General features: G+C 51.5%; 7 protein-coding genes across 7 annotated transcripts; 3 read left to right on the top strand and 4 right to left on the bottom strand.

Moving 5' to 3' along the window:
* Positions 1-3,019: 3,019 nt before the first annotated feature.
* On the bottom strand, positions 3,020-3,975 carry LRP88_03387 (RTA1 like protein-domain-containing protein; the record flags this gene model as incomplete). Its single annotated transcript, XM_083240008.1, has 3 exons — positions 3,020-3,107; positions 3,162-3,572; positions 3,620-3,975. The coding sequence occupies 3 exons, from the start codon at positions 3,973-3,975 to the stop codon at positions 3,020-3,022; spliced, it is 855 nt and encodes a 284-aa protein (XP_083105138.1).
* A 1,192-nt stretch (positions 3,976-5,167) lies between these two features.
* LRP88_03386 (sepiapterin reductase family protein IRC24) lies at positions 5,168-6,253 on the bottom strand (the record flags this gene model as incomplete). Its single annotated transcript, XM_083240007.1, has 5 exons — positions 5,168-5,355; positions 5,408-5,635; positions 5,684-5,785; positions 5,841-6,153; positions 6,203-6,253. 5 exons carry the CDS (start codon positions 6,251-6,253, stop codon positions 5,168-5,170), a joined length of 882 nt encoding a protein of 293 aa, XP_083105137.1.
* A 577-nt stretch (positions 6,254-6,830) lies between these two features.
* LRP88_03385 (uncharacterized protein) lies at positions 6,831-8,351 on the bottom strand (the record flags this gene model as incomplete). Its single annotated transcript, XM_083240006.1, has 1 exon — positions 6,831-8,351. One exon carries the CDS (start codon positions 8,349-8,351, stop codon positions 6,831-6,833), a length of 1,521 nt encoding a protein of 506 aa, XP_083105136.1.
* A 1,769-nt stretch (positions 8,352-10,120) lies between these two features.
* Positions 10,121-15,470, top strand: LRP88_03384 (uncharacterized protein; the record flags this gene model as incomplete). Its single annotated transcript, XM_083240005.1, has 11 exons — positions 10,121-10,265; positions 10,322-11,091; positions 11,139-11,960; positions 12,023-12,426; positions 12,699-12,801; positions 14,055-14,120; positions 14,215-14,261; positions 14,313-14,530; positions 14,579-15,099; positions 15,183-15,293; positions 15,342-15,470. 11 exons carry the CDS (start codon positions 10,121-10,123, stop codon positions 15,468-15,470), a joined length of 3,336 nt encoding a protein of 1,111 aa, XP_083105135.1.
* A 947-nt stretch (positions 15,471-16,417) lies between these two features.
* Positions 16,418-17,625, top strand: LRP88_03383 (MDR family NADP-dependent oxidoreductase; the record flags this gene model as incomplete). Its single annotated transcript, XM_083240004.1, has 4 exons — positions 16,418-16,598; positions 16,651-17,154; positions 17,237-17,512; positions 17,573-17,625. 4 exons carry the CDS (start codon positions 16,418-16,420, stop codon positions 17,623-17,625), a joined length of 1,014 nt encoding a protein of 337 aa, XP_083105134.1.
* Positions 17,626-20,474: 2,849 nt separating this feature from the next.
* LRP88_03382 (major facilitator superfamily domain-containing protein) lies at positions 20,475-22,087 on the top strand (the record flags this gene model as incomplete). Its single annotated transcript, XM_083240003.1, has 3 exons — positions 20,475-20,633; positions 20,710-21,878; positions 21,928-22,087. The coding sequence occupies 3 exons, from the start codon at positions 20,475-20,477 to the stop codon at positions 22,085-22,087; spliced, it is 1,488 nt and encodes a 495-aa protein (XP_083105133.1).
* A 166-nt stretch (positions 22,088-22,253) lies between these two features.
* Positions 22,254-23,831, bottom strand: LRP88_03381 (uncharacterized protein; the record flags this gene model as incomplete). Its single annotated transcript, XM_083240002.1, has 4 exons — positions 22,254-22,604; positions 22,657-22,685; positions 22,737-23,194; positions 23,245-23,831. The coding sequence occupies 4 exons, from the start codon at positions 23,829-23,831 to the stop codon at positions 22,254-22,256; spliced, it is 1,425 nt and encodes a 474-aa protein (XP_083105132.1).
* Positions 23,832-24,262: the final 431 nt, after the last annotated feature.

The following is a 24,262-nucleotide window of genomic DNA, read 5'->3' as shown; positions in this document are numbered from 1 at the left end:
GCGCGCGCAGGAGTCGGAGCCGCCCACGTGTGGCTGCCCGCAGAGCCGCCTTGTGCCGTGTGCCGGGCGCCGGGACATCTCCGAGTGCTTGTCCGATTGATTCTCGAAGCCGTCAAGAACGTGCAGAAAAGAGGCTGCCTCGTTCGAGACAGACTATTGGAGCGCATCGGATCTTCTTGGGGGGTGGCACTGAGGGCTATGATCATGGCACGGCGTGTGTGTGGTTGTTGTTGTGAAGGGGCTCCACAGTCTACATCTTGCATCCCTGCGGGCAAGATGGGCTTCTCACCTTGAGATTTTTCATGCCGAGTATCGTGACGTTTGGGTTCTCAGCTCCAGAAATGCCATGGCTCTGCATCACATCTCAGGGGTTGCTCAGCTCTGTTTGGGTCGCAAGAGTTGGGTCAGTGTGTGTCATCACAGGCGCGGACTGCACCCGTCGCGTGTTGCTGTGGGGAAAGGGCCGAGAGTAACGCCTAGTTTCTCCAACTCCCCCAATTCCCCAGGGCCCTAATGGGAAGTTTCGGGGTAGAGGGTGCCCCGGGGGGAAGACGGTCGAAGGCTAATCGTCTTCTTGGAGTCTGATGGGGGCGGTTAAGTCGATACGGGAGAGACGAAGCTCCATGTTCCCGGCGAGTGCTTCGTGCGCGGTTAACAACACCAGGCTCTTTATCTGTGGCATGTCAGTCAGCAAGGGGACAGGCATCTATTTCGCTGCTGTTGGTTCTTGGTGCGTCAACACTTCAGGGGACTCTTGTCAAAGTGGCGAACTGATCATCTCGTTACGGTACAACGTTTCAACAGACTTGGAAGGGGTGACAGAAGGATGCGACCAATTTGTGACCCAAGCCTCGACACGGTCGGCTTAATCCCGAGATGCAGGCCCTTCTCCAATTTCTCCAATTCCTGACTAAACCACCATCGCACCCAATTCGCTTCTTAGTCAAGAGGATGATGGACTGATTTGAGCTGCAACACTGTCTGGCGGTTTCATGTCATGAATGACTTGTCCTGTCACACGATGCATCTGACTGAGATCTGAGGATTGCAGCCCTCGAATCTCGAGTGCTCTGCTTCTCAAAGGTTGATCCACTTTTCAGCATGAACGACGCGAGCTATTCGAACCTCGTACCTGTAAGCCACAGGTTGCACCAAGAAGCCGGCGAATTTACTTGAAGGCAAGCCTGTTTTTATATGCCTCATCGTTGGAGGCAAGTTCTGTCCTTGGGAAACCTGATTTCAACACCATCGTCATTGCCAAGAAACCTTCACGAACGACAGCAACCGCTGTTTATTAGGCGTGCGTTTCCCCCCAGTCTACCCTACGCTCCCAGACCTTGAATCGGCGCCATGAACCCAATCTGTAGAACCATGCTTTCATTAATTCGCAGAGCCTCCTCTAAATAATCTTCCGCCTTGGCGGGCACTTTGGGCGTCAACGACCTCGTAGAAAACGAGATTAGGTAGACGATATTTTCCACACGTGCGACTTGCGTTATCAACATATTGACTGGAAGGGCGGACCACCTTCTGCTCACCAGTTCACCCTGCTCTCCATTTAGTTCAAGAAAGCCAACAAAAGGCCTTTTTCAAGGCGACAGAGATGGTCAATCCGGTATCAATGGATAGAATCTGGCACAGGGTAGGCAATGTCGACCATGACCTCGTGCAAGAGACACAACCAAGACGTCCGCTTGAAGAGTGTAAGGATCGCTACTATGCCCTTGAAATTGACGACTACACAAGTGGCTTGATTTCCGTGATGCTTTTATTGATGTGGGAAGCCAAGGTTTTCAGGAATACCGGGCCGGTCACCATTCGCTAAACCCCCCGTTACGAGTGCGCAGGGATATGTCCGTTGCAGAAGGCACTACGCAATCAGAACTTATGTGGCATTCTCTTGAGTAGGTATCTAAACGTTTAGAAACAAACTAAAGGGTAAGTCTATTGATATGATAGAGGTTAGGCAAGCCTTTATTCACGTTTGTGAATCACGATGTGCCTTCTACCCCCACCATACAGGGACATTGTGTGATCTAAGCTTATCGTGTATGAAATAATGTAGAAGTGATGCATTCCTTTATTTTGGTCCCTGTACTCGGCTTACAGCTTGATACCCCCGAACAACAACCCAGCGTGGCCACCTGATCGAGATGCCTTCATTCCATCCCGTTCCAAGCTCTGATCACAACCACACCAGCAGTAGCTGTTACAGCCCGAGTGGCTCGTACTGTACACAAGCCTTCCACTAGAATCGCACCTGTAATTATAAGGCGAGTTCTTACACCATCCATGACCCCAAGCGCACTGAATGGAGCAGTTGTCGTCCTCGTTCATGATGGAGTTGATGTTGGGGGAAGCCAGGGTGGAGCCGACAATTGCCAGGAGGAGGGAGGCTTCAGGTTGTTAGTGGGACTGAACCAGCAATATTGGACTAGGGGGTGAACTTGCTGAGGAAAAGCATCTTCATGATGTGATGTGAGAGAGAAGGGTCGTTTTAAAAAAGTCCTGAGAAGTATACAAATGGTCTTTGCGTGTTTCTCGACCCATGGATCGTAGGGTGACAGGAGAGGATGTCTCCAGGGTCGTTGCTTTATACAACACCAAAGATGGATTCGATCTGTGATAAACACAGGCTACTATATTGTGTGAAGCAATGCCATAGCGACCCTCGGTTATTCGCGAAAAGAGGTTTGGTCTGGGAATAACAGTGAGGTAGAGCCATACACTCGAAACTGAGTTGGGAAGTTTATTTCCCCACAAAGAGCGACCTCCCCCCAAAGTTGTTCGCAGGTCCAATACAAGAAACCCCAAGGGTGATGGACGGTCAGGAAGCAGAGTACAATTTGAGCAACATGGATTTATTCAGCGCATTTATTCAGCGCATTTATTCCTATGAGGCCGTTCTCGTCGGGTCATTTCAGTACGCTCACATATCTAAAACCATCGCATTTACAAAGAAGATGGGTAAAGAGCAAGTTCTTCATCACCAAACGCCAAAAACATCCAGTTTATCTCGTCACTTTTCGATATCGCTTCCAGTAGATTGTCGAAACACGAGGCCTGGGTGGCCAATGCAGAGGCAAAAGACGGCAATGACAACGAGCCTGTCGTGGGTTAGCACCCAATCACAACTTGCGAGAAGACAGGGGATAACTTACACTCCCTCGAGGCCGATAAAGAGACCTTCATCGGTTACCAGATCAGAGTCTTGGTATCCTTCGCTCAACTCATAGCATCTGAAAGCGCATCGGCCGAGAATCATGATGACAGCCGCGCTAAGGAAGCCAAAGAAGATGCGCATGCGTGTGCTCAGCGCACTAGCAGACCCGCTGCGGAAGTATCGAAACAGGTAGTCACCTAGAAGCACGCAGAAGAGGACCAGGATGGCAACTTGCAAGGCGAGACCGGCCATGGCGACGTCGATACCGGTCTGGCTGGAGCCCTGGCTGACGGTCGAGAGGGCTCCTCCGGCGGCTTGGAGGGTGAGGCAGACAATGTCGGCGGGGATGAAGATCCACCAAACCAGCTCGGGCCTGAAGCGAGAGATTTCGGGGGCGAAAGATTGGATACTACGGGAGTTAGAAGGGAGTGTAAAGGTGAGGGAAGGGGGGCTTACGTCTTTGACAGAGTCACATAGACAGCAGCGGTATAAAACACAGGACCAGACGTGATGAAGACAATCTGAATCATGAATCCAGGGAACGAAAAAGGGTTGCTGTACATGAGAAGACGACCGATGTAGCCAATAATCTCAAACAGGCAGCCGAGGATCATGAAGATCATGTAGAACCAGGTCCGCCATCGGATTCCGAGGAAGATGTGGATGCCCATGGCAAGGGCGTAGAGGACGATGAAGATTACATTGGCGGCCAGTGAGGGTCGGTACTTGTAGACGCTCCACTCGAGGGGGCAGAGGTCGAGTGTGCAGTTGGCGTCTGGGCCGAAGACGATGAGGCCGTTGGGGGGATCCATGGTGTAAGTGCTGTTGTGCGTGAGGTGTAGTACGGAGTGGAAAAGAGGGTTTTCGAATGTCTAGTCAAGTTGAGATAATGCTGATTCGTAAGAACCCAAAAGGATAGTTGTTCTGTAGTTGTGATAAGGTTGCTCTTCGGCCGATGCTGCTGCTCAATGTCGTCAACTCAAATGCACTGTTGGGTGTATCTGGATGAGTATCCAAGCCCGACGGTTGTTGGTCGTGTAAGCCGGCATTCTCGGAGCACATAAAAGAAGGTACCAGGGTATTTATTTACAAGAACATCCCCCATCTGCACCTCTCCGTCTCTTGCTCAACCTCCATGATGGATGGTCCCCCAGATACACGACGCAGATCCTCGCACTCGCTTAACTGCCACGAGGTGGAACCCGCTCGTTTGCGCCTTGCCCGTTCCAGCTGCCACAGGGCTGAACGAGCGGAGCCTGTGGAAGCGAGTGCGAGAGACCAACCAATCAGAGAGCTATCCTTCAGTGGACGGGTGCTAGGTCCCGAGGGGCTGTCCACTGGACCGGCAGCTAACTTGTCCCTTTGGGGAATCCATGCGAGATGCGTTTTTGGAGGACGTCATGGACCTTGCGAGATGACGAGTCGATGCCCTGTCGAGCCATTCCTTTCTGTCTCTGCCTTATTTTGATAATGTCCGAATGCGAATATTGACCCCTAGTTGAGTCTTGTTGATGACGACGACGGCAACTGCCAAGATGGACAAGCTGAAAAGCGGTCATATGAGGGTTACATGCTTGCTTACGCGGAAGCAAACACCATTCTATGCTGCGCCCAATCTTGTGTGATCTTTGCTGCAGGCGCCCTCCGTGTTTGATCGCAGGTGTTTGTAAATGTTGACCCGATGTCTGCCCAAGATTTGGGGAAAGCGAGACAAGGCAAAATCTCAGCATCATCGTGTTAGCCTAGCAACAGTCGAGATTGCTACACTTTTCAAATGGGTTCGTATCATAGTGTCAAACGTGTTGTGATACACGTCAGCCCGGTTTGACATTACACCGTGGATTCATTCTGGGTGGTTTTGTCTTACATGTGGTGGCACAAGCCCCTTGGACGTTGCACCGGCTCCTACTCAGCATCCAATCTGATCTTTATCTTCAACTGTAATTACTCCCTTGCAGGCCTCCTGCACGTGCCCTAGCAAGTCCGTCGGGGTTCTGTAGCTCATCACGCCGAGATGCCCTCATCCCTCTCAATCTCCTCCTTGCTGGGGCACCACTTATCCTGGAGGGCTTTGTCCGTGGTCTTTTCGATCACGCTCTTCTCCCACCACTCACCCCAGCTCGTCAGGAAGATACGGTCAGGATCCTCGGGAAAGTCACTTCGCGTGAAAGCCCGAAGGATGCTCTGCGCACCTGTAACACAGTTAGCGTCCCCATCAATCAAGCATAAATGAGGGCTCCCCACCTTCGGGAACGCTCTTGGCGTCCGGCATCTCGTGGGTCAGCTTCATTCCGCTTCCGCGACCGATACCGGTGCTGGGGATGAGGCCGGGGGAGACGGCGACGACGTCGTTGGTGCCTGCGAGCTGGCGGCGCCACCAGTGTGCGCCGAGGAGGGCAGTGAATTTGGTCTGAGGGTAGGTGGTTCTCCCAGACATGCCGGAGCCGGCCTTTAGTTCAGTGTCAAGAACGCCTTGATAGTCAGCCTAGGAGAAAGCCAGCGTGGAGAGAAGGTGCGTACTGGAGTCGGGCACGTTGCGCACTGCGCCGGAGGACACGAATACTATCCTCGACTTGGACTCAACCAACTTCTCCCGTAGGAGGTGGACCAGATAATGCTGTGCTAACCCGTATGTTAGCTTACACAATGCCACAGGAACGGTGCGCAGGAGGCTTACACAGGTGGTTCACAATGTGAGCCTCACACCACTTGGATCCATGAGGTCCAGGCCCTTCAGAACCATTGCTGATACCCGCGTTGAGGAGCAAGTAGTCAATCTTGCCCTGGCCAAGCTTCTCCAGCGTCTTCTCGGCGAATGACTTGACTCCTTTCAAGTCAGACAGATCAAGTGGTAGGATGGTGACGCCATTCGCCGCCCTGTCATACTGTAGCTCATCGTAGGCCTTTTGGGCGTTCTGGATGTTTCGCGCTCCGAGGATGACCTTGTAGGGCTGAGTCTGCTCGAGGAGCTGCTTGATAGCTTCCAAACCCTGATGTCACCGTCAGCAATGCCAGCCAGCACTTCAACGCCAAACTCACCAATCCCGAGGAGACACCGGTCGCCACGACAGTCTTTGCAAGAGAAGCCATTGTCAAGTAATTCGTGTGATCCTGTCTGATAATCGACTCGTGTAAGCTGAAGAGAGGTCAAGCTTCAAGGCGATGTTCCGGCGGGGTTAGCGGATATAAGATGACGCACTTGAGTTTGGTTGGCGGAGGTAGAGGCCGGATCTCGGGTGGATATGCAAGGGACGGGGGATTTTCTGGGGGTAGAGCCTCATGGGCTGATGTAATCAATAGTGGCATTATTAATCTGATCGAGAGGTTCATTGATTACGGGAAGACTTGGTTCTGTTGTGGTCTAGACTGGTCAATGGGAGATTGGGTGAGACATCGTGGGTCAGCTTAGCTCTGAGGATAAGCACTGAGAAAGGTATCAAGCTTTGGTTCTCCATGCCAGTCTAAGCTGGTACTCGGTCTGCTATCATATTTTCATTATAGGTACTCGTGCTCCTTAATGCCATCTTGCAAGACTTATTGACATCTCTCAGGATGAGCCATTGGCAGGGGAATAGGCGATAAGCTGGTCTCTGTACAATTGTCTGTGAACCAGTTGTTCCCATATCAAAGCGGTTCAATTTCGCCCGTTTGCCGGATAACAGATATATCACACCCTCAACCATCCAAAATCCCTCTCCGGCCTCTTATATTGTCCATATTTTCTTACAATCTGATAACTGTCGTCCCTCTTCTCCGCATACAAATCATGCATATCCGGCACCGTCTCCTCCACCCCCCGCACCTCCTTGAGCTTTGGTAGTCGCTCGCCCTTCTTCTCCATAAACTCGGCTACCTGCTTATCCATGAGCCGCGTCTTGCCCTTAACGTAGCCGTACAAACACAGAGACTCGATGTTTGGAGGTAGGAGGTCGATTAGACGGCGGGCTGGTTTGGACTTGAGGGGTCGCATGTAGTTGACGCCGCGCTCAGTAGGCGTTAGGAGAGTTCCCGGGTCAATGCTCAGGTGCTTCAGGGCGTGAAAGTCCGCCAAAGAACCAAGAGTCGTGCCGGGAGGACCATAATACAAGATGCGGCGCGGCTTGTCTGTCCCTTTGTCCTCTTCCTCGTCATCATCTTCGTACTCCTCATCCTCCGCAACTTCATTTGGATCTGTTAAGGACTCCGGCCAAGGCTTCTGTCCTTCCTTGAGATCCGGCCAAGGAGATCTCGAATCAAGTCCTATGCTGAGATCAAGATCCAGCTTTTCGAGAGTCTCCTTTTGCAGCGCCAGAGCCTCTCCAATCTCCTTGGTCACGACATGAGACGAGGATCCATCCCTGTTGTACATACCGCCTAGCCAAAGAGTAAACTCGCGCAAGGCCCTAGGTGCCTTGAGGATCGTGACCATTGTCTCAGTTTCAACATCGCTGTGGGTGATCTCAATCTTGTCGACGTTGGAAGAGCTCGGCTCGACGGGAAGGGACTCTACTTGGTACTCCTCCACGGCGTCAGCGACCAACTCTCTAAACTCGGGGAGTTGATTAAAGAAGAAGAATGGGGCCGTAAAAGTGGCCCGGCCGTACCCGCCGAACCCGTCGTTTCGACCCTCAATCATCTCGACTCGCTTGAGTTTCTGCAAGCAGGGCTGAGTTAGTTGGCTCAGCCTCATGGCCTCCAGATACGCCCCCACCATCGAGTGAGGGTTATGGTCTCTTCCCCATGGAACGATGAGGTCTCCAAGGTACAGCGTGGAGATGTTTTTGCACATGGCGAGTATGATGACAGCAGCAGCAGCTGGGAAGCCAAAGCGAAGCTCGTGGTTGTCCACAACGCACATGAGGAACTGCTGCGGATCCGGCTTCTCCTCTAAGGCCCGTCGCTTGCTAGCCAGAGCATCAAGGATATCGCCTTCGATAGGCCCCAAGCCTAGACTGCGCACCCGGGACTCGACCATTGCGTACACAGCATCCGAGATGGGGTAAGGCGTCAAAGTTGGGTCCTTGGACCCCCATCTCCAACCAGCAGAGTCGATGGCGAGCTCCTCGACCGACTCGGCGAGGGAAGGCTGTTCAGCGTATGCAACGATGAGCGGGAACAGCGAGTCATGATCGCCCTGGTTAAATATTTGTATCCTCTTGAATGCGGCCATAGACTCATTGGCGAGTAATTGCTGAGGGGGCAACGCCATGGTGCAGCAAAAGTGGCGTGGTCGTCGAGTTTGTGATTCAGCCAAGTTCAAAGATGCTGACCGTGCAAGTTTAATAACTCGAGGTCTTTATTCTCGCTTATTCCCAAAATGGAGATTGCCGAAGGATTCTAGCCAAGACTCCAGCTTGTTAAGTTATGTGCTGGGGTCTCATGGGTCCTTGCACTTTCGGGCAATGAAGCGATTTACTCAAGGGTAGAAGCTCTATCTACGAAATCGGGCCTGTTTCATACATCTTTTGGATGGTTCAAATGGTAATTCTTCTACGGAGTATAAATTTTCCATTTGATTCTTTCTATGTCAAAAGGTAGGTAGCCTTCCATTTCATATGATACGGTGGGTTTGGGCGCCGAGTTATCGACCACCCCTTGAGGTGAGGCATGCCGTTGATCGATTGCATAAACAATTCAGGGCCGGGTACTTGAAATCGTTGGGCAGCTCGGCATACAGTCAGCTCATATTGAGGGATGCGAATCACCACGAGCCTTTTCAACAGTTGCTCAGGCAAACAATCGCCTCCCGCCAAGCCTCGTTGCCTTATCATCACAGACGTGGCACTCTGTATAAAATCCCACAACTGTGGCTCTCCCCTCTTCAAATGAAAAGTCCTTCACATTTCCGCCTCACGATGCCTATACCAATACACAAAGACTGGCGCAGACTCATGGACCTGCTGACCTCGATCTTGCCAGGCAGACATCGTCGCAAGCCGCACAAGCCGCGATACACGGTTGAGAATCCGCAGGTCATCTTTTGCCAAAAGATTCACCCGGATGCTCTTTGTGAGCTTTTGGAAAGAAAGTTTCAAAAGTCGTTTTTTGTACAGATGCATAATGATGTTTATCGGATTCATGCGCCGAGGCATCTGGCAATGGTGAGTCATTTGTGTGGGAGTTGGAGGTGGTTGTGCTGATGGTTTGCCCAGCACGAATTTGATTGCTGCCGGATCCCATGATGATACCTATTATGATATGACGAATCGGTTTATGCAGGTTGGCTGGATGGCGTTGGGCTTTGTTGTGAGAGACGCAAGCATGGTCATCCAAGGCAAGGAAACAGTGAGATACCAGTCCAGAGGCGGACATATCCTCTTCTAAGGGGAATAAAAAATATGTGATATATTAATAGCCTAATTTATGGAATACTTTTATCCTCTAACCTGATTGTCTTCCTATGCTGGTCACAATATTTACGATGGCTTAGATGGCTCTGCCATTCCAGATCCTGCGCTTTACTTGGCCTGCATTAATGCAGGTCCACGGTCTTTGTGCATCAGCCTAGAGCAAACCCTGTGATGTTTTTAGACATCGATGGTGGGTTGAAAGAGTCACTGCCTGTTAATACACTTCACTTGTGAACCAACACCAGACTTGGCAGTGAGGCTCTGTGGGTGGCAACAGGGGCTGCGCCTCAGCCTTCTCATTCACTCCTGCATGAGACGTCACTGCTTCTGTGACATGAGATCTACTTGGCATTTAACCCCTTCTCTTCTTGACAACCTGAACCCTTGACTGTTACGCACTCGCATATGCAGTCAAATCGTGACCTTCATGTCTCAACACCGCGATTCGGGATCGTCGCAAGGCCTCCTGACAGTCCGACCCCAAGAGACGTCTAGCGGGGGCGCAGACCTTGCTGTCATTAGGGGGAGGGCAGTCGAGGACCTTCCGCTCAGACCTGCACGTCCTGGAGCTCTATCAGCTCGCTCTGGTCTTGCTGCTGAAACACCACCTAGGATCTATCAAAGGTTTATGCTAGAGCATCTCGCAAAGACTTTTGGCGATGAACATTTGTCGTCCGCGGGACCTAGCAATGCTGAATTTTACTCCACAGGCGGTCAGTTCGCTGACTTCAGCCGCGAGCGCAAGAACAGCACGGCAGATACAGTTCTTGGAGGTATGATGCTTGACTTCTCAACTCGAGGTGAACTGGACTAACAACTACAGATATAGACGCAAGACTACGCCAGCCGAGCCTAATCCACGAGATTGAGATAGACGATGAGGCGGAATCTCTCAACCTTGAGCAACTGGGAGAGCCTGAACCAAAAGAAAAGCCCGAGCCATCGCAGAGAGAGGCCATCGATCTCAGCTGTGTCAGAAACGATTTGACGGCACTGGTAACTAACCATGGGTGTAACACATCCTTCTTCTCCTCGTGCACTGGAAAATTCCTCTCCGACGTTCGCCTCTGGCGCTACATGGACCAGCCCAAGGTGAGGGCTATTCTCGATCAGTGTGGCCTTGAGGGAGTCTCGGATGATGAAAAGGACTGGTTGGCCTCCAAGATCTGCAGCAAGCCGCGGTCAAAGACGGATATCGGATTCAAATCGTACCGCAAGATCCTCGCACTCCTGATTCGCATTCAGAAACAGGGTCAGATCAGACGGTTTGTGGATGAAGAGTTGCATGATGGCCTGCTTCCTTTGAAGCAGGTCGACGGTCCTGGTGGGTGTGTTCAGCTTGTTCTTGATGAGAGGAGTGGCCCTCACCCTTGCTTTGCGGACTGGGATCATGAGCATATCGCGGACTTTGCGTGGAAGCAATGGGAGATGTGCGCGCCCTTCTTCAAGACTGAAAACGACGATCTTCGACATTATATCTTTCCCGGAGGTATCGCTATCCCACTTATCCCAGCTGGCGAGGGGCAAGTCGAGGGTGCAGGAGGACATGTCGCCAAGGTTCAACTGCCTGAAACGCACGGAAACCTCAGAACCCGCCAGGTGAGTATCCCACAAACTTTTCAATTCTATCTGCTAACCTAAAACAGACCGGAGATAGAAAGCAGCTGTTTGCTGTAAAGAAACTCAAGAGCTCCGACCGCGGTGCCTTTGAGGCTGAAGCCCATGCTTTGGGTCGTCTCAACAAGATCAGGAAGCAGCACGAGCAGGAGACAAACGAAAGCACGAAGCATATTTCAATGATAGCGGCCACGTTTGAGATTGAGTCTGGGAACATATTACACTTCTATCTCGTCTTTCCCTGCGCCGACGGCAATCTTCGCGAGTTCTGGAACACGTACTCGACGGCACAAGATCCAGAACACGTGTATGGTCTCTCCCGTTGGATGGCAGAGCAGATCCACGGTCTCGCAAGCGCTTTGAACATTCTTCACGAATTCTACGCCCACAGAGCCGAGGATGACGATGACCCCCGAAACCACGGCATCCACGGTGACATCAAGCCCGAAAACATCCTCCGCTTCACAAACTGGGACGGCGACCCAGGGAAGCACGGCGTCCTCCAACTCGCAGACTTTGGTTTAACAAAGTACCACCACACGGCGACTGTAAACCACGTCGATCCACACATGCGGTTCCACCCCTACTGCGCGCCTGAGGTGCAGGCCAACTGGAGGACGAACCAGTCGCTCGACACGTGGGCCTTGGGCTGCTTGTTCTTTGAGTTTTGTCTCTGGGTGGTTTTTGGGAATGAGGGGCTTAGGGGATTTGATGAATCGAGGACAGTGGTTAATTCTGACGGTAGTATGACAGTTGGCATGCTGTATGAGATTCATGGGTATGGGACCTCGGGGTGTTGGCCTTTTCCTCGGGTTAACAAGAAGATTGCCATTCACGAGGGTGTGGTTCAGGTAAGTTAACCCCGACGTCTTATTGTTTCCGATACTGTGTTTCTGATACTGACAGTTTGTAGTGGGCAAAGAAGATACATGGATTACCTTGGGTTCCCAAGTTCATCCACGATCTCGTCGACATAGTCGTCACCGATATCCTCGTCCCCCGCAACGACTCCGGCGAGCATCCCACTTCACCCAGCGACGGAAGGGGATCATCCCAGCCATCTTCCTCTCCTCGAAGCGCGACTTTTCAAGAGTCCCGCACTTATCTACCCATGAGACGAAACACCACAGTGCGCTCCGAACCCTCGCGAGTACCTCCCCCGAGAAAGAGGTTCTGGTCCACGGATCTGCCCAAGAAGCGAATCAGCATGTCGGAGCTCTGCAATAAACTTGAGGACATGGTTGATCAGGATGATGAGTATTTTACTCGGGGGTTCAGCTACGACATGGCGACTTTTAAAACGGCGAGGCCTTTTAGGTATGTGAGACAAAAGGGGAAGCGTCCTCCCCTCGGCGTCAAGGTGTGAGATCTGCGGTCACATCCCTTGTCACCAAGTGTGACAATTCCAGGGGAATGTACTTTGGTTGGGAATGGACATGGGGAACAAACAAGGACGATCTGTCGGCATGAGCGTCACTCTAAAACAGGGAGCATGGGGCATTGGCAAAAGTATAACTCATTATCGTGTATCATTACTTGGACTCGTAAATCTCAGTAGCCTTGGTAGTAGCTTGGACTGTTACCCGCAGCTATGCTATTGATCATGGCCACAACGTCCTACATCCCTCAGTCTTCCACGCTATTGAGCAGGGGGACAAGACTTACTCTGGTCAGACTCTGCCTCACGTAAAAGTCGTACCTATCCGTGAGAGGAGCATTCTTTAAACATCAGTAAACAGTAGTTTAATCCCAATTAGCCGTTCACGTACATCAACCTTCCACTCTCCGACACCCAACACCTTGTCAAACTCGTGCTTGGTCCGGTAGGGGTCAAAGGAAGACGAGTGTATAACCACGTCAGGTTGAAGGATCCATTCCGGGCGCTTACTCCGACCAAATCTCCATGATGTCATGTTTCAGATTCTTTTTCAGAGTAGGGTCGTAAGTTTTGAGGCAGAGGAGGCGGTGTCAATGTCAGTTTGCCTGAGGTGGACATTTGCCTGGTTAAGTAGGCGGCGAGACATGCCCGGTTTCTTCGAGGCTCTGCATCTCACATCGAGAATGGTTTCACTAGAATGCATCTAGTCTCGCTACGTGTTCGACATCCGTTGAACAAACATGCCTTTGGTGAGAATGCACCTCGGTCTAAGCAGACAAACCATAGTAGCCGGGCGAGTTCTATTGATTGAGGCTCTGCAGAATGGGTTGTCTGACTGCTTCATGTCGGCTCCCGTGGGGAACAGCCTGCTTTACTCGACGCTGTCGTCTTATTCGTCGAGTCGAGAGGCAACTGACCAGGGTCTCTGCAGCCATTCAGTACGCCTTGTGCTGCCTTTAAAAGCCTTGTCACGAGCTGCTGAGATTATCTGCCGTTTCAAATTCCTGTTGCACACTGCAATTTCTGGCCGTTATAAGCTGTTCTTGCAAGCTCTTACAAGCTGACGTTGTAAGCCATCGTTGCGTGCTGTTGAAAGCGACCGTTACAAGCTGATACTGGCTACCTCTTCAAGCTGTTGCAACTTTCTACATAAAGTCTCTTCAAAATTCTGTCAATATTTGGAATAGTTTCGTTTTTGGTCATAATTCTTTGCGGTTCTGCAGCTTTACCCAAAGTGCGACCGCAGCCCAGCCTGATCTGCCTTTTTCGCGAACCATTGCACTTCTGAGGCTGTGTCGAGGCATTCTCCGCTCAACAAATATCTCTCGACGCTGCCTGAATTATCCGTCATCTAAATCCTTCAATCTCACAACAATTATGGCGTTGAAGAAGCAGTACGAGATGGATCGCGTCTGGAGGGAATTTGAGCCCACGGATGAGTCTATCAGTCACCTCGACGGACCGTCTTATGGGGAGTCATCGAAGAGCTGTTTTTCAATTACGAGCGAGAGTCTCTTATCTGTAAGGCCTTGTTCATGTCGTTGTTGATTATGCTAACGATGTGCAGACCAAGAACCTCAATCATTATCGAGAGATTCGGGGTGAACAAGACTGGGCGTCATGGAAGACAGATGTAAGCTGCCCATTGTCTTCAGCATATTCCAATTCTTCGACAATTCGTCAAACGACATCGCTTCAAGTTGATGTCGCTGGCTGACCCATCTCAGTGTGTTCCAGCCGTCACCAGCACATCCAAGCCATCCTTCTCCCTCCTGTCAGTATGCCCATCAGCATCGTCATTGCGCTTCCTCTAACAATTTTTCAGAATGTGCCCTCGGAAGGAAATCACTGAGGTCGACCCCAAGGTGTTTTCACGAGTCCAGCATTATCGCATGGCCTTATCCTGGATCCCCATTCAAAAGACCAAGTTCAAAGATGTCTTGACGCGAATGCACGTACCCTCAGTCTTCATGGAAATAGTCAAGCGACCTAGAACTGTCTTCAAGAAGTTGAAGAGCTCGATGCAGGGCCAGCCCTGCGAAGGTAAGCCTTCCTCTTCTGTAATTGCGATCAGCTCACTCACCAGCCCAGTGTACATACTATCTGTGGACTCGATATTGACGCAGTACATGGCCATGAGCGTTACCTACTTTCCCAATACCCAGCAAGTCTTTGGCCTCTTCCTAGGATACGGCTCTCCAGATGATGTCACGAATATGGCGTCGAAGCTCTTCAACAACAGGGGTTTCATCGATAATCCGTTTGTTCTAATATCCGCCTTCCTAGAGCTCGAGAGGAAGCATCGTCTAAAGCAGGTAGACGACATGATTGATGGGCTAAGAATCAAAATTAGCAAAGGGCAGCACCTCCAAAAGCCCGATGAGGAGACTTCTGACGATCAACCCGAGACTTTTTACGAATTGTACAATCAGGTCGGCGTGCTAAGATCTCAGCTCAACATGTGGAGGCTACAGCTCGACAAGCTTCTCAGCGTGTGTCCGAATCTCCCCGCCTTTAGCACTCTAGGCACCGAGGGCTTTGTGCTCGAGCCTGCAGACTACGTCACCGAAGTTCGGGAGATCTTCGAGGAGAGTGCCATGAGATGCGAAAACGTTATGCAGGCGACTTCACTTGCCTTTCAAAAGGCTTGCCTCCAAATCCCTCACAGAAGATGAACCGTATCTAACAATTACAGGAACTGGCTGAAGTTGCCCGTCAAGACTCCAAGGTGGCAATTGGCGATGCCCAACAGATGAAGGCAATTGCACTTCTAACAATGTTTTTCCTCCCAGCCACGGCAGTCGCGGTAAGTCTCCCACTTCAAACAACATGAGAAAGGTCACTGAGAAACCAGGGCTTTATGGACGCGCCCGTGTATGACTGGGAAGGCAAGGGCCACTACTTTTGGTACATCGCAGGACCTCTTACTGGGGCGGTCATGCTGATGTACTTTGTGTGGACAACCGTGCTAAAGACGAGATGAACTGTTGGTTAATGTACTTGTTCCGTCCCCCCGCACACGACAGGTTTGCATTCGGTTCCGGCGGGGGGTAATCATGAATGGAAGCAATACCTAGAACAGTAATCAACTCCCATATCTTTTTCCTTTCTGCTGAGGTGAGAACTCTAAGTTCATCGACCGTGAAGCCAAGAATGAAACCCTTCGGCCGAGAGAGAGCGGAGTCGGCTCCGGAGTGTGTTTTGTTACGAAAGCTTCAAAAGTGGACTCTTTAAAACGGTCAAACATTATTGTCCGGGATGTTCGGTTGATGGTCATCCAAGCCTAGGCTTGCACCCTTGACGATGTCACCTGGAGCGGCGTCCTCGGGTGTCCGGAGTCTCTTTCCAAGAGTGTAGCAACATACCGAGGCTTGCTGGGGATGTCTATGCCCGTCGACAAGGAGGGGGATGATTACGAATCGAAAAACAACAGTTACGTATTCAATCCGTGTAGAAACAAAACGCCCGCCGTCAAAAGAAAAAGACTGGTGTTCCAAATCAAGGCGCCTTAGCCGCTCTTGGAGAAGCCCCCCGAGCCTCGGTATCCGTGTCCGCCCCACCTCCCATCTCCGGGGAGGCGAGGGGTGGCTTTTTCAGCTGGAGAATGTAGATCCCCGACTTGACCGGGCGGCCGATGGTCTCCCCGGGGATATATCCTGATGGGAATAGCGTCCGTGATATGTGGCACTCCGGGCCTTGAAGGCGGGGCCGAGTAGCTAGATGTTTCTTCCTACGTAGTAGGGGGAAAGAGGAGGTTGAGTTGTGAGGCTGGTTGGAGGTACAAAAAGGTTGCCCCCCTCGACGTCTTTGGTTCCAGTCGTACTGATACTCGTGTCAAGGTTGGACTTGTAACGAACGACGAGCCTTTAGTACAACCTGCTGTGCACATTCACTTGCATCTAAACTATACGTTTCACCACATTGCCCAACATGGCTCGCGATAACCTCTCCGTCCTGCTCGCTGAGCGTCCCACTACAGACATCATCCCCGGCCAGACATTCTCCCAAAAGACTGCCCCCGCTCCTACGCCGTCCGACCTCCAGGATGGACAGATCCTCGTCGAGACTCTCTACCTCTCGCTAGACCCTGCCATGCGAGGATGGCTGCGAGGTAACAGAACTTGAACCTTTACTTGATTGATCGTCTTCTAACAATGTCTTAGATGCCCGATCCTATCTTCCTCCCGTTCAGATCGGTGAGACAATGCGAGGTGCCTGCGCTTGCCGCGTTCTCGCCTCCAAGAGCAAACTCGCCAAGGAGGGTGATATCGTTGCTGGCTATCCGGGATGGACAGAGATCGCCATCCTCCCCGAAGGCCGCTTTGAGCCCCAAGCCAACTTCCCCGGCGTCCAGGAGCCTCATGATATGCTTTCAGCTCTGGGCTCGACTAGCTTGACAGCCTGGGTTGGCATGACCCAGATCGGTGACCCCAAGCCTGGTGAGCTCGTTGTTGTGTCTGGAGCTGCTGGCGCCACTGGTAGCGTTGCTGGTCAGATTGCAAAGATCAAGGGCGCTAGAGTTGTGGGTATCTGCGGAAGCGATGACAAGTGTCGATGGCTCACTGAGGAGTTGGGTTTCGACGTTGCGCTCAACTACAAGGCTGAGGACTTTAAGAAGAGGTTCAACGAGGCGACCAAGGATTACATTGACGTCTACTACGACAATGGTAAGCCAGTCAACACTCCCTTCAACTCAACACTAACATGTATCAGTCGGCGGCGACATCCTCGACATGTGTCTCATGCGAGCCAAGGAGCACGCCCGCTTCGTCGAGTGCGGCATAGTCAGCCAGTACAACGCAGCCAAGCCCCAAGGACCCCGAGCCTTCTCGCAGATCATCACGATGCGCATCAAGATGCAAGGCTTCATCGTTCTAGACCATGTCAAGGACTACCCCCGCGCGCGAGCCGAGCTAGCAGGCTGGATCGCAGAGGGCAAGCTCAAGAAGACCGAGACCATCGTCAAGGGCGGGCTGAAGGTTGCCGAGCAGGCCTTGGTGGATCTTTACAAGGGGATTAACACGGGTATGTTTTTTGTTGTGTTTTTTGTTTTGTTGGGTCAGTTGAGCTAACGATTTTTGATAGGCAAGATGATTGTCGAGATTAAGAATCCGAATGAGAGCCCTTCGAAGCTGTAATGGAACTTGTACGACAGAGATTGAGATACCTAGCGGGATGTATCTCCTCTGCTGTGCTAAGACTACAGCAGGTCACGAGCCCCACTTGGCCGCGTCATTGACAAGGTACCTTCCGCTACCTGCAAGTTGCCCCTCGACGCAACACCATAGATTTTACTAAGGGATATCGTCAATTTCCTATCAAATTGAAACATCAACTATGCCGTCGGTACCTAAGGAAGCACCAATTACCAATGCCTATGATGACAATAGCTTTATTGAAGACCGTAATTGCAGCCGGCTGCAGCCCGACGATGTCACGTGCAGACCCAATCTCCCCGCAACCACACAGAGAGGTTACAACTTTCAACCACAACACATCACTTATCGCGCCTTACGGGTCAAAGAGCTGCCTAACGAGCCTCTAGACTTCTTCTTGCACTTTATCCCTTATTCCCTCGTTGAGAGATGGGTTCAATATACCAATATCTGGATCGCCGGCCTCTTCCATGAGCGACCACTTCGTCCGCAGGCCCGCCTTCGCAAGTGGAGGCCAACAACGGTTCCTGAGCTTTACATCTGGTTAGCGATACTCCTCTACATAGGAAGCTTCAAAGAAAGCAAGGTTGAGGATATTTGGAAGATCGCTGACTCTAGCCACTAACGGCCAAATCACTTTATTATTAAATATATAACTTTTAACCGCTAATAGCTCCTCTTCTAGTATCTTCGCATTTTCTTACTTCTTAATTACTATAATAATATTCCTAGAGTCTTCTAAGCTATGGCTGAGTAGTCTAATATTCTCTAGAGTATTACTTTATCTTTTATTAAGCTAGGGAGTTATATTTCTATTAATAAGGGAATAATCTAATATATAGGCTAGTTTAAGTAGAAAACTAAGATAAAAAATAAGCTAATAAAGCTAGGGCTTAAAGCCTGGGGTGTTGGTCAGCAGGGAATCCTCTTACGGTGGCTTTGGCATAGTCCAGGGAAGAAACACGGTCCCGTCGGCCTATCACGAATTACACACTTCAACAGAAGCATCACGGCCTATGGCCACAGCCAAGAACGTTATCAAAAGCTACGAAAGAAGAAGGGAAAGAGCGAGATGACGAAGAAGCAGAAGAAGATAACCCTCAACCCCACACAGAGCGTTGTGCCGGCTCTCGTCAACCTCCTTCCCCAAGATCATCACTATCACGTCTTTTTTGACAACCTTTTTAACTCACCAAACCTCCTACGAGTCCTCCGCATCTCAGGCCACGCCGGCACAGGTACGGCACGTGTGAATAGTGGCATTTATCGCCCCATACGGCAGCTCAAGAAAGACGATACGAACGGTGCCCGGCTTCTCAGATTCAACGAGGTGGTTGCAGTCCCCACAGAGGATAACCTTGTACGCTTTGGAGACGCGTTTTAGCTGCGTTTCCCCTACTAATTAGTCGTCTTCTAGGTCAATCAAATCGCTTGGAAAGACAACGCCCTCGTGCTCTTTATGACGACCTTATACACCGGTCAAGAGCGCATTTTACGGAAGAGGAAGAGAGGCCCAACACCATACACACCCGTGCCCGGCCGATCCAGCGGTTCTTCGGCAATGAGGAGATCAAGGAGTTCGAAATCCCCTCTATTGCCGCCGACTATAATGACTGGATGAACGGTGTAGATCGGAGCGACCAGTTGAGGGCATCACAGGGTTATAAACACCCGTATCGGCGCGGCGCTTGGCAGGCTCTCGCGTGGTCCTTCTTGCTCGAGATCATGATCGGCAACAGCTACAGTCTGCAGCTTTATGGGCAGCCTGCTTGGGATAAGATCAAGGTGCAACGGAAGTGGCGAGAGCTCGTAATTGATGGTTTAATTGCTAGGTTTCACTCACGAAGTCAGTCAAGGCGAAGATACCGATCTGGAGACGAAATTACGCCTATTTCCCTACATAAACGCGTCTCACGAGGAAGCCCGTCAGCCTGCCTCGCTTGTCAGCATCAACAGCTAGGAGAAATCAGGTCACGAAGCAAGAGGCCGCCGTTAGTGAGCATCAACGGCAATGTGAGGCCGCGGGCCAGGGTGCCGCAGTCACGAAGTGGCTGCGAGCAATGCAATGTCGCACTTTGTAACAACGCAGATTGCTGGGACTTTTATCATCATATAAATTAGGTGGGCTAATAAGTACCTTTCATTTTGCGCATTTTAATCGGGCTGACACCCTGGTCGTGACCCCGCTGTAGTCTTAGCACAGCAGAGGAGATAGATAATGATTATGTCAATGACCTTGAAGCCATCGACGATTCGTTCACGGAGTGTATGCTCCGGATCAACTGACGACATTATCAACGAGCCATATCAAATGTCACTTCTAACCTGCCCAACCAGCCAAATCACTTACAGTATAGCATCTCTCTATCATAGACCGAGGCATACTCTGTGCTTTTACAGCATCGCGAAACTTCCTCTGCCAAGTTGTCCAGGGTAAGTCAACCGAGAAAAACCCTTCACAACACCATCTCGACCTTTTCACAATGAAGCCATTTTTATCACCCCCCCACGAGCGGCCCCGATCCCAGCAGCTCAATCCTTACTAGCGAGCCCATGAACCCCCTCTAGCCAAGGGTCCGTCGTCTGCAGCTGAGGCTTAAAACGGCCTACAGCGGTTCTTGGTCTCTTTGATCCCATTCGCAAAGTGACGTAAAAATTCACTCAAGTCGCCAAATATCATATCAGCCTTTTTTTGCTTAGGCTAGTTAGATCCTGGTCGCGGCGTAAAAAAAAAATTGTTGCGTGTTTTTCTGCCATCATGAATTATATCGCTCTCTCGTGATATCTTCATCCTCTCGCCACATCAAACTTTCACCGTTTGGTATCGCATCATGGGCGCACACGAAACTCACCAGACCGACAGCGAAGCTGCTGTCGGGAACAAAGATGAAGCCATCGCCATTGTCGGAGAGGAGCAGCATGCCATCGATCCTGTGGTGGCTGCCCGCGCCGTGAGAAAGATTGACCTGTTTCTCATCCCCGCCATGATTGTCGGCTGTATGTGCCTCACCTCACCTTGGGAGAGTTATAACTAATCTTGTAGATGGCCTCGTGTACTACGACAAGGCGATTCTCGGCTCTGCTGTTCTCTTTGGTATGACTGCCGACCTCGACCTCACCATCGTGGACGCTTCAACTACGCCTCCAACAGTCGACACTCGACGTCTCAGCTGGGCCACTTCGCTCTTCTACTTTGGCATGCTTGCCGGCCTGTACCCCATGACATTCGCCCTCCAGCGTTTCGACATCGGCCGCGTCCTCGGTGGTGTCGTAATCGTCTGGGCCGCCATCTGTATGCTCACTGCTGCTGTGACATCGCACCAGGGGTTGTATGTGCAGCGCTTCTTCCTGGGTTTCGTCGAGAGCATTATTCCTACGGGATTCATGTGCATTGTTTCGGGATATTATACGCAGACTGAGCAGTCACTCCGACAGAGTTGGTGGTTTTCGTCGACCGGTATCTTCACAATCATCGGCGGCGCACTCAACTATGGCTTTGCGCAGATCACGGGCGGCGGCCTCAAGAGGTGGCAGTACATCTACCTCCTCGCAGGATCTTTGACGTTCCTCTTCGGTCTCTTCTGCTTCGTCATGCCAAACTCACCCGTGTCGGCTTGGTTCCTGACAAAAGAGGAGAGATTCGCAGCCGTGGAGCGTCTTCGACATGGCCAGACTGGCGTGCGATGCACAACCTTCAAGACATCACAGCTCAAGGAAGCTGTCCTCGACGTCAAGATCTGGCTCGTGGCTCTGATGATGGCCTCCGCATACACCGTCAACGGCGCCGTCAGCGGATTCGGTCCCCTAATCGTATCGACCTTTGGCTGGAGCACCCTCCACTCGATTCTCTTCCAATTCCCCCTTGGCGGACTCTGCTTCATCGTCATCCTCCTCACAGGATGGCTGGGCACAAAGTTTAACAACATCCGCATCTTCATGCTTATCTTTACTTGTCTGCCCGTCATTGCTGGATGTGCCATCATCTGGAAGAGCGAGTGGTCGTACCGTGCTGCGGCGCCTGTGGTTGGATACTCCATCACTGGCTTCTTTGGAGGAACTGTCAGTCTTATCATTACTATTGGTATGTCTAATGTTGCTGGACATACCAAGAAGAGTTTCATGGCTGCCACTATCTTTGTGGCCTACTGCGTTGGAAACATTGTTGGTCCTCAGCTTGTTTGGAGCCAGACCAAGAGCGAGCACTACCCAGCTCTGTGGCTTGGTTTGATCATCTGGTGAGTCACCTATCCATCTTAGTGCACGCAAGTGTCTAACAATATGCAGCTACATCATCTGCATCCTCGCATCGACTACTCTCTACTTTGTCCTGCGCAACGAGAACAAGAAGCGAGATGCCATCCCCGGAGACGAAGCTGAACGAGCCAAGCTAGCATTCCAGGACTTGACCGACAAGGAGAACCCTTACTTCCGCTACGTCTACTGATTGATACCCCAAAAGTACTGTTTCAAGGAAAAGAAGATGGAGAGAGGAAAAGTACATGCGCTTGGCATCTAGCCCGCAACTATTATCATATGCATAATCTATATCTGTAATGCCTACCCCAACGCCTAAACACTCTACCAACATGACACACCGCATGATACACCGCTCAAAAGATCCTCTTAATGCTGGGTCCTACCCATTGCACCTCTGAGCAGTTTCTCTTGTTCCTCCACTGCTCGATCCTATCCGTCATCCATCCCGACTTGAAGTCGACCCATCGATCTTTGCGATCTGGAGGTGGAGGGATGACGTTGCCCTTGTCGTCCTTGACCTCGGGCTCGATGATCTTTTCTGGTTCTCTCGCATCGCCGACTCTAAAGGATTTGGAGAGAACGCATTTCTGCTCATCTCTTCCTCTCCAGTTGAACTGGAGACACTCGTCGTTGTCGCTGCAGTATGACCCGCAGGCGTCAAACGAGTCAATCTTTGCTTCAGGGGGAGCAACCCAGAAATCCCACTTCCCATTGTCCCAGTTGTCGGCTACCTTGCGGTCGCCTGGGTGATGGAACCTCCAAACATCCGAATAAAGCAACGGCCGCTATACATCAGTCAGCGTGTGAAACAACAAAGACACCATCTCAACTTACGCCAAGCTTCCTCTGGCCAAACTCCCATCTCCAGATATCCACCATGTCCTTGGGCTGGGTCTTGTGCAACGTCATAACGGGCTGACACCAGTACTTGTCGCTAAACGGGATGCTATGCAGGGGATGCGGGTTGAAGAGCGGCCAGTATCCCCGTAACGGCACGCTCACGTTCCACAGCGCCCAGCCGACGACGCTGTCGCCGCAGCAATCATCGCGAAGCATGGGAAGCCACTTTTCCGGCGCCGGAGGTTCAATGTACTGTCCGTAGGGTGTCGTCTTGCGCACTAGAAGGGCCTTGATGGCGCCGCGGCTGAGGACAAAGCCAGGTCCGCCGTTTGCGAACCATGTCTTGATGTCCTGCTTGACGTCGTGTCTTCCCGGCGAGGGAGAACCCATGTAGAGGGGCGCATCGGGGTCGAAGGTCTGGAGGAATCGAAAGGCGTTGTCCCAAAAGACATATCTGAAGTAGTTATAAGCGCGAGCATAGAAATAGTGATCGGGAGCACCAACGTGTCTGTCTCAAAGAAAAAGTAAAAGTCCTTGTTGGGCTTGGTCCTCCATGCGCGCTCAATCATGGGCAAGAACTTGAACTTGTCCATCCTCCAGCCATTGATGCGCGCAGTCGCCTCCTTGTCCACATCGAGTGTCCCGTTGCCGCGCATCTCCTTCTGCCAGATGTAGTTTATAAAATCGGGGTTGTCGTGGTAGTAGAGCTCCGGCAGGTCAGCCAGCACATCGATGACCTGGTGTCCCCGCACCTCCTCGTCGAGATCCGAGTAGACGAGTAGTTCATCCTTGCCAAAGCAAGCGCTGACGCTGTCAAACTGAGCATCGATCCTGTCCTTGGCGTCGGCATGACCTAGCTTGAGGACAGGCTGGATGGTCTGGAGGAGGTGCTTCGGGAAGCTGGCGCATAGCTCGTTGGTGGTCTTTTCTGCGGGATCGATGGAGACGGGGAAGAAGGAGCTCGTGGTAGAGAAGGAGTAGTACTCGGAGACGCCATAGCTGCCGTGGATGCGGCTCCAAAAGACGAGGATCAAGAATATGACGGAGCAAGAGCCAAAGATGGCCATGCGACTGAATCGCTTGTTGAGCATCATCCGCCGGGTGCCGATCGGGCCGGCGGGGGTCCAGAGGTTAGGCATGGAAGCTGTCGCTCAAACATGGCACTGAGGCCCGGAGAGCAGAAGATGTCTTGGGAGGCTGCTCGGTCGCAAGTTGAACGTGGAAGAGGAGGCATCGCGGGATGGATGAAGCGGGCAGGGATGTGCTCCAATCGAGACAGGGAACGTCTAGCGCGATAGGGGGGAAGCCCGCTGGAGGTCCACTAAAGTAGCCTCTAGGGCCTGTAGAACCTTGTTTTGGACCTTCAACTTTGTTAGAGACAGGGTGTTGTAGGATATCTGGCCCCTGAAATTATTTTACAGTGTTCTGAGAAATTTGCAGATCAACAAGAATATGTCTCATAACGAAGCAAAATCATCGTCTTGAGGCAGGCCTGTCATGATGTTCCTCGAGGGGGAGTTTG

Source organism: Fusarium phalaenopsidis (genome assembly GCF_050370095.1).
Source record: "Fusarium phalaenopsidis strain FUZ10S chromosome Unknown contig_32286, whole genome shotgun sequence".
Taxonomy (NCBI): domain Eukaryota; kingdom Fungi; phylum Ascomycota; class Sordariomycetes; order Hypocreales; family Nectriaceae; genus Fusarium; species Fusarium phalaenopsidis.
This window is presented reverse-complemented; position numbering and strand designations above follow the sequence as displayed.